The sequence below is a fragment of the Neodiprion pinetum genome, chromosome 1, assembly GCF_021155775.2.
Source record: "Neodiprion pinetum isolate iyNeoPine1 chromosome 1, iyNeoPine1.2, whole genome shotgun sequence".
In the NCBI taxonomy this organism is placed as follows: domain Eukaryota; kingdom Metazoa; phylum Arthropoda; class Insecta; order Hymenoptera; family Diprionidae; genus Neodiprion; species Neodiprion pinetum.
The window spans coordinates 10,280,460-10,296,825 of NC_060232.1; the positions used below are offsets into that span (position 1 = coordinate 10,280,460).

Sequence of the window (16,366 nt, forward strand, 5' to 3'; positions counted from 1 at the left end):
GTAGTGAGTTATGGCACATTGTTCCGTGCCCGTATAGCCACACTGGCACGGACATCCAGAACACCAGGGCGCACAGAGAGGTGGTACATCATACCGAGGCCGGCTAGACGCTAACGAGCAACCCCTGGAGGCTGGCTGGCTTCCATATTCCAGCACAACACCGTCGTCATCAGGAGTGCCTCGGATAGTCATCCGAGGTTCAACGGTCCGTTGAATTCTATTATACGCTTCGGCAATACTATCGTATTACTTCGTTCCTCGATAGCGATCGCGTATCGCACGTCCGAAACTCCATGCAGGCAGAGCCTCCAGCCCCGACGATTGACTCGATAGCTGGTATTTCTCGACTGAAAATCTTTAAACATGTTTTCTGGCCACGATCAGTTTTCGGTTGATCACTCTGATCACCTCTCATCTTTCGTATTTCCAGCTTGCATGGGTTAGGTCTGATAATATGATTGGCTAAGGTCTCACGTAATATCATGTAGATGCAAGAAATCGATAGACCATAGCGTGGGTTGAGTATCCTCGTCAAGACAATGCAATATGCTCATCGACGAGCGCCGTGCCGGTGCAGTCTACCTATGAAGGTTCAGTCAATTACGACAGCATAAAAATTCGAGGCACACAGTCATCGCGGAACCATTATCGTGAAAGAAACTCCTTCCATGTCGATGGAATGAGTACCGTTGCTCTTTTGTTTCGACGTTTGCGCCATTTACTGGAGCGTGGACGGACGTCGGGTAAATCATGGGCGCATGCAGTATAGCCACCTACGGTGAAATCACGATTACTTTAACGGATCTACGAGGCTTTTTCTGTCACGTGAAACATCCGAGGGGAGGCCACACAGCCTGCCACTGAATTCGTACACGTCTCTCGGAGCCGTTGTTTTCTCCATCTTCGTATATCCCTTGCTTTCTTGAGTGTTATTCGATTCCGAAAAACGTCAAGAGGGACAGGACCTTCTTGGCCGTCCGTGACGCCCTTTCTTACACGCTGGAATGGTTCTCTCAGCCAAAGAAAGGCATATGGTTAGGGGTGAAGCAAGAAAAAGCCAATTATTTTAAGATCAACTTCCAAGGCCGAGACGTGGACGATATCACAACGGCCGCGGCCGTGCCAAATTCACGGTGGCAAGGCTAATCACTGACGGACGTCTCTGCGAGAATCGGGGTCGTCCTTGTGTACAATTACCAACAATTACCAGTCTCTTTGACACATTGCACATGCGTAACTAGCTCTAGCTTTTCCTAGCGTTGTATGTCACCACATTCACAGATAGAGATACCGATTGAGGCCACTGACTTTGTTGTTCCGAGAATAGAATTTTGTGATCAATCATAGCCAAGGTTATTTTCCCTCGTACGGTCCAAGATCCATGTGTCCAAAGGCAAAGTTACCTCACGATGTATTTTAAATTCGAGTGCATATCATCCAAGAAACCTGATTTCCGCTAATGTTGCAAGTCATTCGTCTGCTTTAAGATTCGTCTAGGCATGATCAATTAATGAGTAGGTACAGATTCGTTCATCACACTGACAATGTGTTAATTCAGCAAGAGTGTTATCTGGCGAAAGTTAGTAATTGAAAATGAATTAAGTTTGAAAAACTCAATCATCCTTTATCGATAGATGAAGCGGCAATAGGCAATCAGAAGTCAATTAAATTGAGTTTGGATCTTGTCCCCCCCATCCCTTGCTTCCACCTGCTGTGAATAACTTTCATTGAATTCGAATCGACAAACTTTCGAAGAATACTACTCGGCGCTTCCGAGCTGAAGCAGATATTCATTCCCCTTAACGGGGTAAAACTCTCCCCTTCTCCCATGTTCCGGAATGAATTAAGAAGATCGTTGTGTGCCAGCTGGATTTCACCGGCGTTTAAGTATGCGGATCTACAGGGTGGTGAAAATTATCGAACAATAGCTAAAAAATGATTTTAGTTTTTCACGCAGAGCTCGAGGGTTGGAATGGGGAAAACCTTCAAAGTTGACAGGGAAAAAAACTCACGATAAACAGTAATTGTCTAATACGAGATTTTCTCAGTAATCGTAGGAAATAACTGTTGTTCGAGTATCACTTTTTACAAGCGTTCAAAAAGACATGCGTCAAAGTGCGAAAGTTGAAATTCGCATTCGTTCAATGTTCTCATTCACCTGGTACATCGCACTCGCAAGGGCATACCTACCAACTCTCCAGAATTCTAGGCTTCCGGATATTTTCAGCTTTTGAATTTTTGCCAGTTTAAAATGTGTCCTCTGCAGGGATAGGAGCTGTGGTAACATAGCATAAGGGATACGGTAGCCCGGTTACAAGCGAGTAGAAGGACTTAAGCCGTTTTAAGCTATGCAAAATATACCTACCGTAATTTGCTAGCCCCGTTGCACGGCTATAATTTTCGTAGTCCGCCGCTGCGCTGGTCGCAAACGTTGGAAAGCTCGTTCCACGTTCGGGAAAACAGTGGAAAGTGTACACTAGAGAAAGAGAGAAAGCGAGGGAGATGTGGATGGTGAAGGAGCTAAAGAGAGAGACCGAAGTAGGCTTTTCGCATTGTTACAGTAATCGGGTCATTCTTCACTATGACGCGTTAAGCACGACCCCCTCTTCGTACGGTTCTACCCTGTTCCACAATGGCGCATCTCGCATACACGTATTCGTATAGAAAAGAATGTACACGGTATTACATTTTTAACAGATAAAAATTGAAAAAAAAACCCTCGTGGCGGTGGAGATTAAGCCCGGAAGTAATAAATCAAATGCAAATCTTATTCTATATATATGCCTACTTTAATTTGTACACATACATTCCCCTCGTACTGTTTGAAGGGATCTCACATACTATATTTACTTGCCGCGATAAAAGTTATGGTATATAAAGTATACCCGCAGTATATGGGACGCGTACAAAAAATTATGCCGTGTTTCCTTTTTAACTGCTTACAATTTTTGTGTTCGTTCGTTTTGTGCATAATACTTATGTATCCGAGTTCGCAATGTGACAAAGGAAAAAAAATTGGACTAAGATTGTATCACAAATTTCTCATGTTTTTTTACTTGTCAACACCAAGTTCTAATTTTTCTTATGGATAAACAAACGGCTATGTGACCTTTTTTGTGTATACATACGTTCAGATGCAAAAACATTTTCAATACATGGATATACAACTTGAACAGTGGTAGCTAAAAAATTTTAATAGTCGTTCGTGATAAAAATTGTCAATTTGGTGACACTTCACTTTTAACAATAGTTTAATGGTCTTGTGGACATGTTCGATAATGGTTATTCGACCGTGGCATCCATCCATTCCAGGATTCCTCAATGGCTTTATCTGCAACGATGTAAGAATTTGATTATAACTTCTTTCAAACTTCTACAACGAAACGGAATCTTCTTGTATGTAACAAACAGTATTCCCACGCTATATTTATAAGGGTATAAGGATCATAAAGTATTTTTAGTTTCTTCCTACTGCCGTGAGATTTACTGTAAGGACACTTAAAGCTCGTGGGTCGAGACAACCTCGCCTTGGCTTTAAGTGAATCATCGCCATCAGCAGTCGGAGTATGCTTATGCGCAGAAGTAAATGTATGGCGTTCAGGTCGGTGCGTCATATCGGAGTACAAAACATCGAGATGTAGTATGAAGTATGGCGCGGAAATAAATATTGGTTCAATGAAACATCCTGCGATTAAACCCTTTCGAACAGGATAAAGGCTTACCATGTGCGCTCGTCCAACGTACAAGATTTAGGTACGTGAATCCTGCACGTCTCCATTTGTCCACGTTCACCAAACCCTTTCACCCTTCATCCGATTCCTGATTACAATTTCTCTACAACATGCAACACTCCCGTTCCGCTTGAGTCAATAAAGTGATTCACGGTAAATCACTGCATCACGATTCTCCTGGTTCCACGGCAGGGACGCAATGTTCACTGCGTACACTCTTACGGTGCGAAAAGGATCAGCATCATCGCGTCTGATGCTAGTCATGTGCTTTTGTTGCGAGGCCAGCCTTTAGTATTGAAATAATATTTGTTGATAGTGATGCTGATCTACGTACCAGGTTTGCGGTCGAGTTAAATGAGACTGCAAGACGCTGATAGTAAGAGATGGCGAGACAGGGAGTGAGAGAATGTCTTTTGTACCCACGACTGGTCGCCACTGGTTGGAAGTAGTTCGCACAATAGCTGATTAAGCCGCTTCTGAGGGCGCACAGCACGGTGTCCGAGCGATACCTCGACGCTTTGATCAAGATAGTCACTGGCAAACCGGTATAACGCGAGTTGCTATCCTATAACATGGTTTCGCAGACGGTAACTCAGAGGTTCGCCCGATCGTGACAACCTTGAACCTGATATTCTCAAGTGCCATTTTCCCTACGCCTCGTTTACTTCCACAGACGCTTTAACTTCGTGCCGCTTCATACCAATGGACTTCTATTATGGCATGTCATGTCGTACTCCAAATATTCACAGTAAAAAATCTGTAGGTCCACAAAATGGGAATTCTTATCTTGTATGAAATCATCGATTAAGGCATTTCTTCGATTCCGGAATATTAACGAGTTTCCTCCTCGTGAATTCCCGTGGCGTACTCCACTTTCACTTCTTTATCCAAACGACGCCAATCATTCTACATTTGTTACGGCAAAATTTGCAATTCAACGAAATTGAAGTCCCACTCTTAAAGGCTGGGCTTCGAAATTCTCAATACTGATCATTGACGTTATATTTGATCCACTACACCGATGTCTGTTTAACAAGATCTACCGTACGCGTGATTAAACCGTAACCAATCGTGTATGGGAAAAACAAGAATGATCTTGACGAACACAATTGTACGGAGTGTGTTGAATCTGGATGTAATTTAAATTATGAGTCAAAACGAATCGGTTAATAGATGAGCTGTGTAGGCCTTCAACAATAACAATCCAAGCTTTTTCTTCTCTACAGCTACGGAACAATAGAGAATGCAATAAAGAGACGTACATGCAACATTTACCGTGTATGCGAATCAGGGTACAATGAATTCACAGTACTGATTCACCTTGTTGACACAAACCTCAACCACTCGAGGACTCCATATTCGTCTTCGTGAATAATTTACGTCAGCATGTGTTCAAATCGGGAAAGATTGTTTGCAGATAAAATTACAGCAGCCTCGTAATTCTGCTGCACGAATCCTCACAATTTAAAAGAGCGTATAATCTATTCTTCATGTGACACGCCGAAATGCGCGATTATTTTTCGAAAAATATCAGATTCCGTCACGCAGCGGATGGGATAGAACTGTCACGTCATCTCGGAGTCGTTGCGCAAACGGGTCAAGCTTCGTCCCTCATCTCGTCCTTATTCTCCGCACGTGTCCTGCCTTTTTATTATTGACTGGCTTCGTGCCGTCGTTCATCTGGCCGGATGCTTTCCATCATAAACTAAGAAATAAACTGGTAACGCGATCGTACACGTTGGCATGTGTATCTGCGTGTTATATACAGGGTGTCCAGATATGGTGCAAGTCACATTTTACATTTTCAAGTTACAATCCCTACCACTAGGTCTGATCTAGGTGCTTTCGCACGGCTGCAAAGTTAGACTATAGGGATTACACCAAATTCCTAATACACTCCTAATACACCAAGTTCAGGAACTGTCAAGTGTACGGTGATTTGTATTGTAAAGTAAACTGCGAAATTCAATCGCCCATGTAAAGCATAATTCGAAATCTAAAAACCGCTGAAAGTACAAGTATCATACATGATGGGTAACCGTTTTCTGCCTGGTCGTTTGCCCGGAATGTGAACGGACGTGCCTCCGTAGAACGCGTGTCAGTATATAAACGACCAGTACATATTATAAACGTAGTGGCAGAACCTTGATAACGAGTTCGTGGACCGTGAACCCAGTGGATTTACGTAACGCGTTTCGCCGCGCTAATACGAGTATAAGCGCGAATTCAAGCACGAAGCGATGCGTCTCGGTCGCTTCGATTCAGGTTTCAATTTTCAAAGCTGTGTGGAAGATTACAGACGAAACAGTTGCCATTGATAAAACGCAAAATTTGCACATTTCACTGCTAAAGTAAAAGTATGCGTGACTTGCTGCAATGCATATACGTATATTAACGCCGATGAACTACGTATGTTAACTAACTAACCAGTTATGTAATCTAATGACCTTGCCCTTGCCGAGACAGTGTTAAGGTGAGTCTCACGGCCACTGCACGGCCCCTGCACACCGCAAGCACCTGGTCACGGCTCGACCACGTGCCGAAGCACACGCTATGACGACGCACCTTCACTTTGCGACTTATGTGCCATTAATTTCGTGGTAACAATCTAACAACGAACTTGCCGCGTTTCACACCAAGAAATAATTACTGATACATTTTATTGCGTAACTCTGCGTTGGTAATGATTCTCAACTTTTCTTCCTGGTTGTTATCAATTCCATTGTTCACGTTTGCCTGTTTTTTGCGACAGCATCGGATGTCACGTGAACTTCTGTAATACTAATGAAAGGATTACAGGTCGTTGAGTTTGAATTAATATTGATAATAATTAAAAATAACAAGGAACGTATTTAATAATAAGTTGGTATCGTGATAGATTGCTGATATCAACTTCGGACTGCCGTATTGTTATATATGAGTGGATTGATAAATGGTTACGGACGAATGCTCTGTTGATGGGTGGGTGGACAATTCACTTATTTCAAATTGAAGGAAAGCTTGGGAGAGGGTAGAGAAAAGACAGAAGAAGGGTCATAAATTTTCAGGATACGGACGTGGTAAGAAAAAATGCAGCTAAGTACTTGGAAGGTTGAACACAGCAGTAAGTATAGGAAACTGAAGGACCCAGTGATAGTTAGTAGAACACATTTGGAAACCAGATATGTGGTTGTAAATTATCTTTTAAATGTTGCGAGGGTTTTGCGACGCAACATCTCTTTTAGTCCAAATTTGACGTAACCGAATTGAATGAGAGATTTTTTGCAGCTAGAAAGTTCGTCAAGCAGATCGTATCATTCCACGCGGTTTCATTCGTATTGATTTTCACGAAATACGTTTCGGTCATCTGTATTTTGTAGCCTCTACGAAGTGCGACAAAGTTTGCTCGTTAAAAAAATTGGCTTCCTATTTTTATGAGATAAATTTTTCTCGTTTATTGGAAGCTGAATGTACCGAAACTTTATAAACCGTGAGAATATTAGCAGGACATACGTGAGAGAACCGGAAATCGTAAAATTCTATCCGGTTAATTTCCGAACGGTCAAAATACCGTCAAAAGTTGGCAGGCTTCTGGGCTTCACGTTACCGTGACGACCAAATCCTCCAACTATTCGATTCCCTTTGACCGGTTGGTTTTTTCTCTCCAATAACGCAGTTATACAATGCTGTACATTCTCTGATCAGTACTCATTCGATATATCTGAATAACATCATTAGAATTTTCATTTAAATTTCTCGTCTCGATTATTGCCCATTCATTTTTCACAAAAAACGGCAGCAGACTAGTCGTTTTGTTTTGAATCATTCAATGATTGCTTCAAACTTGATCATCGACGCCGAAAGCAATTTCAACTAAAATTAATCGTACATGTCTCATATAGGTTTTATATCTCTTAAGAGGATCCTGCAGTCACCCTTCACCGACTAAATAAAATGTCACTCATTTTGACGATTATTAAAACCTACGCATCTCTGATGTGAATATATCGCAGTCAGCGCGATTCTACATGCAATGCTGAACCAAACTATCCAAAAACTATTTTACTCGTCACGTTAGCGTTATTTTCGCATCAAATAAAGCTTTCTTTTGATAGTTGGATTCGGTATTGAATGTAGAATTATGGTAACTGGGATATTTTCACAACCGTGATGCGTACGCTTTGATAATAGTGAAAATAAGTGACATTGAATGCGCTCAATAAATACTGACTACAGCATCCTCTGCGCAGAAACATGAATATCAATTTCATATTACTTGTAGAATCATCCATTTGTAATTAATTTTATATTTATTAATTTTTTTGCAAATTAATTCTTTCTTCACTTCACCGACCCATTACGGAGCGATTAATTTTTTTCAAAATAATTGCCCGATGAGTTAAATGGCCAAGATGACACCATTGATCGTGGAAGTAGCATTCAAAGAGGCAATCGTTTAAAAATAAAACTTGACTTAATAATCGCCTGTCCAACGTAGATATCCGCTAATAGATTACGTAATGGACATTGTGCGATAATTAAACTAAATGCTCGTACACGGCTGAACCGGCAAAATTTTTAGTCTATAGCACTGCAGCATTGCTGTCGTGACATTTCAACTCCGTGGCTTTGATAATTCTGACGTACCATCGCACTGCATGAATATTGTCGGATGTAATGACAGATAAACGATAAGTGCACACCGAACAACTCGTAACATAATTTTGTCAGTACCTACCGACGTTCATCATTAACTAACGTGATGCCGAAAACTGTAATTACTCACGGACGCAACTGTGCAATGTAACTGTCAAAAGTCGAAGTACCTTGAATCATATTCTTTCAACACCCAAATCTGATAAATGGACTCACGCGATCTCATTTTCATCGCGTAATTAAAGATATAGATCACGTGCGAGAGGGATAAAAAATACAGTGCCTTTTCCCAAACACATTTATTATCAAATTCCCAACGCTCATGCAATATGTAGATTGTAGGTACAATCAAGATAAACTCTCTGGGCTTGTCGTAATACAGGTATAATTCGATTCGATTCATTTTCATTCGGTCCTGCACAGCCTGTTCATTCCGATGGTCAACATCGGCCACTTTCTTAGATTCAATCCCAATGTCAAAATAACACTTCCTTGCTTTGAAATACTCTTAACCTTCCAAAGTATCTAGATGGCTGCGACTCCGAGGCGGCATTAAAGCCAGGAAACTGGGTTGAAAGGATTGCTTAGAGATACGAACGCAGCCTTCTTTCCCCACGTAGCTTTACCAGAGTTTTTCTAATATCCCACCCTCTTTTTGTACCCTCTTTTTCCTACCTTTCACCATTTCAACCCTCCGGCTAATCGAATTCCACCATACGGTCTTGTCACTAACCACTACATCCTGTAAGACATCAACAGCGAACACAGAACTGCGGACACAGCTTACGTGAACCACGTCCTTTTTACCTACCTTGTCTTCTCTGAGACATCGTAGAAATCAATACTATTTTTATTCCGCCGCACCCTGTTTTCACCGAAAATCACCTTTCGAGTTGGATTAGAACATATTTTACGCACCCAAAATTTACCCACAAACAATCGTGCGCAGTTATCCAGCGATCCCAGAATAATCCACATAATCCAGCTGCTATTTACTAATACATCTCGGCATTGAAGTGAGAAACATTTCTTATTACGTGAAAGAAGCATATCAATCAACGCTGAACAGACGATCCACCGTGGCGAAAGATACTCTGCGTCATACGGTGCCTGATGTATGTCTCATAGCGGATGCTTGATTTTTGACTCTCATTTTTCTTCGCGCTTGGATAGTATCAAGTCACAGTTCTCTATTATAAACAAATGTCTCTTAGAAATGCGAAACAGACATTTCTTTGAGCGTACGCACACGTCGTCGTATTTTTTGTTCTGCGCACAGCGACGACACGCGAGGATTATTAGCTGACAGTGACCGTCAGTGATCTGGTAACGTGACTTCATAGTCAATCAGTCTGGCAATGACAAATGAAGACTGTACGCTTTGATATTACTACATCGTGAACCAGCTAATGTCCTGCCTGTCGTTAATTTTAACCTGACCCAAGTTGACCCGACTTGACCGAAGGAACGAGTTCACTTGCCAGTATCAAAGGCAGTACCAATTTTATGTTAATTTAAATGAAACCAGCTCCGCGGGTGGTGGGATTTTGCTCGTAATTTGTTATAAAAGGGACCGAAGTACCGATTCCTAGAAATTGTATCAGCCGCATTACCTTTGTATAATATGCAAATCTTGAGACAAATTTCCAGCACCTTACGTACCCGCCCAAGAGGAAAGGGGCTTTCTGCTCAGGGCATAATCAAACTCGCGCAAAGACGCTGCGCCTCAGTTCCGTAACGCGCCTCAAGGTATCGCCGTAACGACGCACGAACGTCGAAACGCCAACCATACCTACACAGACTTGTTTAAAATATCTCCCTACCATGGGGTGATTTTATAATGAAACGAGACTGCTTTATTAAAGCGAATTACTAACAGTCATACAGCTGATATTTCAATTTCGTTGATGAAATGGTTCGAAATTGCTCGTTCTTCTGGGTACCTTAAAAGGGTCATGCTGACTAATGAAATAATAAGCAATTATCAGAGATCGGTATAAATTTCTGCCACGCGAATTGTTCGCTTATTCTACACTCCTTTGGGCACGGATCAACGTTTGCCAGTATTCTTAGAGCCCCAATACGTACACTTACGGAAAAGGCATTTTATGACTGAGAAGATGTTGTTTGAATACTCTGTGAAATGAGTATAAATTAGGTACGTAAACAATTGTACTACAATGTTCAACGTCTAGACGTTAGACAACCTACAGGATCAATATTCGCTTTTCATCTTAGCAGCAAAGTCTACAAGTATGTTTTCGTAGGTTGATAATATTTAGAGCCCAGCTCACGTGACTTCCAATTTCCTTATCTCGTTTCAACTTATACGATTTCTTCCTAGTCTCAGAAAATACGTTTCAACGATACCGCGGCGAACATATAAACGTGGGATGACTCTCAGGAAGTGAAAGAGGACGAGTAGAATGTTCCGCTTAGTTACTTGCACGTCTTCTTCGTGATTGAAGAAATTTAAAATAACTCTTCCGGTGCACGTTATTGGTTGGGTTGATATCACTTACGTAAGCTTCTAGCTTTTCACAGAAGAAACCCTGCGGCACGTGAACTGATGAGAAATTAGTAAAATTTTCACCGAAAGAGTCATTTCTATAAAGGTGCACATTTTTCAGAAATTAAATATCTGTGATAAAATTGAAATATCTTTACTGATTCGATTGTGTAATCTAAGAAATCAAGCTTCTTGTAGAAAATAATTGTGAAGTGAATTAGTCTGAACCTCTGCACATTCACAGTCCGCTTGTCCAAACGGCGTTTGAATTTATGTTATTGTTGTTTTGTTTTTTTTTTGTCAAGTATCCTGAAAACCGTCTTCTATCAACAATCCTTCTAGGTACGAGATCAAAGGTCTTATATAAAACAATGATCAAAATTACCGCCATCATGCGATAACTTCCAGTCTTATACGTACAATGACTCGTATCTTTGAAACTCCATCCCTTACCACTCTATATATATATATATATACCTTTTTGTGTTTGAGTGCGAAATGAATTTACCGAATCAGGGAAGCGTAAAACCTTCGTTCGAGTATCACTTGAATTACGATCGGATTGCATCGAGTATTTTTATTTTTTTTCATCTTTTATACGAAATGTATATTCTGATAGGTTTTCTAGAATCAAGGACTAACTTATAAATTTGTACAGTGTATTTAAAATGATTCATTAAAATCAACGAATTCCTTTGATGTCAAGAGGGGGCAGCTTACGCATCAATTAACTTCAAGAATTCATGAATGAAAAAATGTCCAAAAATACCATCCTACGCGTTGTTGTCGCAATCAAACGACGGGTAGGTATTTTAACAAGCAGCGCGAGGGCTTAAGCTGGATACTGAATACACGCGGTGAAAGTGAAATCGTAATTATAATGCCTTTGAATAATAATTCCTGCATATTCGCTCTTGTATACCAGTGAGCCCGCGTCGAGTACAGTTGTAATTAACATACAAGAATGACAATTTTTTTCCCCCCGCTTCAGTCTGTTGAATATTTGTTTTATTAGAGTCAATTTTCTTTACGTATAAAGTTACATGCAGTTTGAATCCTGCAGTGGTAGCAATTTTTTATACAAATATCTAGTTGGGACTTTGCACAAAATACAACTTGATTTGTTTGCTATAGGTTTTTCAATCGTTAGAAATAATTCAATGTCTACTAACAATTATGGGTACCCGTGCCTTTGCGCGTTGAAAAACAAATCGCTCGTCGATCAACTTCTTGGTTTAACAAAGTGGATTAACCATCATTTGATACATAAAACTTTAATACACCCAAGAAATTTCGCTCTATGATTCTAATAACTAAATTCTACGAATTACGTTTCAAAGTGTAAATTAATTTCGTATTTATACGAGACCGTACTTAAGATTACATGAGTCGCGTTTTTGACATAAACTTATACGGATAAGTTAATAATATACATATTCTAACGATAAGATAAGTGTCTCATAGGTATAGAGTATTGTTTTCAAGCCGTAGTTTTTAGCCTTTCCGAAAGGAATGATTAAAACCTGACAATAAGCTCTAATGTATACTAAACACATCACATTTGGCGTTTATCTAGCCCATAATTTCTAGTCTTATGCAACACGCTTGAAAAGAAGAAGTCTGGAAAAAACTCCAGACCCATTACCTAACAATGAAGCCTAGCTCCAATAAACCAAATCTTCGGTCACACCCATAAGAAAAAAAACCCCACCAATCATAACCGGCGTACGTAGTTGGTTTTAAAATATTAAAAAATATCATACAGAACGCGTTACATTCCGTAACTTTAAACATACATTGCCCAGGAAAAAAAATCTACAATTTCAACACCACGTTGAATTCATACTACTGTATCAGTTCCAAAATATATCGTTATTCAATTCAGTTCCAATAACTAACTCGTACGATTCCTTCAACTCTACCTATACAAAGATGGTGTTGACGTACAGGGCCGGTGAATTCTAATGCGATAAAGGAATGAAAAAAGATCACGCCGAAGACCTCAGGCGAGATTCATCCGAGTCCTGTATGGGGAATTTTTACTACGGGTACTACGAACCGCAGTCGTCGTAGTTGTCCTCATGGTCGTCGGCAGTGCTCGATGGCAAAAGACAGGCGTAGAATTTAAGCGACCCAACAGATGTGCCGCTCGTTCGCGCGCGCACAGCAATATCGTTGATGGCGTGAGATTAATAAATAATCATTACGTGGCAATAAATAGCACGACGAGACTGTCCAGAGGCTACAGTTGGCCGTACCCTGCCGGAGTGTCTCTGATATTATTAATGGGCATTCATGGTTCGAGGACCGCACGTGGCGGCGACCGAGGTATATACGACTTTTATTCAAACACATCCACGTCTTATTCTTATTATTATTATTGTTGTTGTTGTTGTTGTTGTTGTTATTATTATTATTATTATTATTATTATTATTATTATCGTGCTTATCCGTATGAATTCACGTGTACATCACCTTCCTACCTGCCTACGTACGAGACTAGTGCCGTATCGAAGCTTGCCGAGAGGATTTACTGCGCAGCCTATCGCTACTATGTATTTATACCACGTAGATACTGAATCTGCAAACATCGCATGGTTTTTATTCATTTCTCACCATGCCTACTTACGCGTGTATACGTCTTTCGTACTCCTCGCGCAGACAAGGATTCTCCGTCCTTCGAAATCGAATCCTTACACAGATTTTCTCCGGTGTTAAGAATACCGGTTAGTTCGTTCGATAGCCGAAGCGAAAGGGCCGCGTGTTTCAGCGGCGGAAACCATCGATCAGTACAAAATTATGAACAGAAAACAATGCGTCGAAGGCTGTGGTGGACCAGAATGGCGTAACCTTCGAAAGATCAGGTGTTCCTGTCATAAAGGTGTAAAAGGAATTTTAACATTGCACTCATACCCGTTTTTTGACCTGTGCCGCCATTATGGTGTTCGTTAAATTATTTGGAAATTCAATTTACGCCCTTCCAGCACTAAGTATTTGCGTCTTTTCCATTTTTACAGTTTCATTTCAGCCAGAAGAGCTTAACATCATTTTTCAACTTTTGTTGCCTATGCAATTTTACCGTAATTTCTTTGAATTGTAATTATATGAGTTGGTCGTTCATAGAACACGGAAACAAATTTCGATAGTATTTCTTGGAACCGTAGCTCATTCGTCCTTAATTTATATTATATGTACATCAATTCGACTTCCTTAATTTCTCGCCCATTACAGGATAAACCTGTGTTATCTATTTAATTTAATTCTCACTCACTTGTGCGATTCTCTCCAATTTCGCAATGTGAAAAGATGCGATGGGAGGATGAGCCACTTGACGAAACCAGGGCAGAGATAAATGAGAGATCTTGAATCATGAATTGGGAAATGACTGTCGACCGAGAAAGAGAAAGAGAAAGGAAAAGAGCGAACTCGCTGCAGCCGTTGTTCAACGATTAGTCAAAGCGAATTCATTTGTCGTTTGTGAATTGTTGTACCAGGCAGAGATCGCTCTGGCATTATGCAAATTAACGCTTTCTGCGTTTGCCGGCTACAAACTGACCGCGCCAACTCCCATGGCAAACGGGCTTGTAACACCGCAACGTTCCAATCCCGCAAGGATCCTAATCGCACGATCTGAATGCGACAACGCTATTATACTCTAGTCGGCCTCGACTTCCTTCAGCCTCTAAAACGTGCGGAAAAAAAAACGAGCCGTGTTAGGTGGCGGAATTTTTGTCAACCGATTCACTAGCGCTTGTAAAAAATGTGAATTTTACGCTTCGGTAAACTGGACGCACCAATTACTTCGAGGATAAGTTCTTGCTCGAGTGTACTTCGAAATGAGTACACACCCTTCTTCTTTGATCATTGCGAATTGTTTGAAATACAAAATTCACAGAACAGTTAGTAGGTGCATAGGGTCGCTTTTGCGTACAGATCCCGATACCGACATTTTACCGACATTTTCAGCCGCCTCGAAACTCAGACGCAAACCCTTTTTTCCGACAATCTATCCGATGGTAACGCAGAGCGTAAAACGGAAGATATTTTTCCGATGATAGACAAAACCAACGAGAGTTGGGACATACACGAAAAAAAGGTTTGTGTCTTAGCTGTAAACCGATTAAGAATATCGGTAAAATGTCGGTATCGGGATCTGTACGCAGAACCGAGCCTATATATACCTACTACAGTTTCTATCTGTTTTTCCTTTTCTTTGCCTTGCATTACAAGGTTAACACCAATGATATACAAGGCGAAGGGATAGTTACGCCATGTATCGAATTTCATTTGGTGCTAATTATGCGTGATGGTTAATATTCAGTACAAGTAACGAAGCGAGAGTGCCCAACGCCAGGGAGCGAAGACCCAACAGGGTTTCATCCGCCTCTGAGGGCTGGGTATCACTTAGCTCTTATGTTCCCTCCTCGACTATACCCTGTAACGAATTTCCGGACGTTCACTGAGCTCTCTCTCTCTCTCTCTCTCTCTCCTCCCCCTCCCCCTCCCCCCTTCCCTCTGACTAACTAATAATCCATGAATATCCGTCAAGAACATCTCACAACCCAACGATATAACATCAACCAATGTTTATGCAAATTGAACAAATCTCTCGTGAATCGGGTTCATATTAATTTCTAAGAAATTCCAATCCTGTTATACCAAACCTTTAATGTTTCTAGTACTTTTTCGGCATCTTCCCACACTTCGTACAGTTTCACGATTCTAGGATTTCTTAAACATTGGTTGAGAAAACTAAAATGCGTGGAACAAGGTACTCAGACACAAGTGAGAAGCTCGAAGCATCTCTATAAGCACCCTTATGTATATCTCGACTATGGGGTACAATTACCATACGGGTATACCTACCACACCATCCGGTTCAGCCATCTCAATCGGTTACACAACGCAATTCTAAGCGGATTGCTCCTGCATTGAATCGATTGGAACTGAGCCAGTGTTGAGATAGGCATGTGAAGGTACTCCGCAGGCATCGGTCTGGAGAAACTAACCTCGATCTTCGATCGATTTAACTACACCGACATCCTTTCGCTCACGATAGACATCTACAGAACAGGGTATCCTGAAGAAACGAGGCACAGCCGAGGAGTGGCGATCACGCTTTAGACAAACGAAAAAATAACAAGAAAGAAAGATAAAATAACTTCGTTCAGACTACCTTTTGTAGAATTAACAGTCGGAGCATTTTTGTGCACACAATTGAATAATGATAATAATCAGCGTTTAGTTATCGTGCAGAATTAAAGAATGAGTCGGGACTTTTATGAACATTACGTTTTTCGTACAGCTGTTGTTTTCAGTTTCGCAACTCGTTGTCACGAGGTAATTATTTTCACGATCTTTCACGGTTGTAATTTACTGACGGTAATAAATCCATGATTTGTTATCGCAAAAACTTGATCTGCAGGCGAGTACCGAAACTCAGAGTGGGAATCTTATACCTACCTATATCCATATTTGCGTGAATTTCTAG

At 40.9% G+C, this 16,366-nt stretch overlaps 1 protein-coding gene across 3 annotated transcripts in view; it reads left to right on the forward strand.

Annotated features, from left to right (window-relative positions):
• The window catches only part of twin (CCR4-NOT transcription complex subunit 6-like twin), a 238,797-nt gene that overhangs the window by 144,011 nt on the left and 78,420 nt on the right, over positions 1-16,366 (forward strand). Inside the window, exon 1 of one of the 3 annotated variants that reach the window (XM_046637271.2) lies at positions 13,134-13,203. The exons of 1 other annotated variant lie outside the window; for it this stretch is intronic. In XM_046637271.2, coding sequence (XP_046493227.1) covers positions 13,161-13,203 — 43 coding nt within the window. In that variant the 5' untranslated portion in view covers positions 13,134-13,160. Of the gene's footprint in view, positions 1-13,133; positions 13,204-16,366 lie in introns of those variants that run through there. One more of the 3 variants, XM_069133006.1, reaches the window with a different exon arrangement.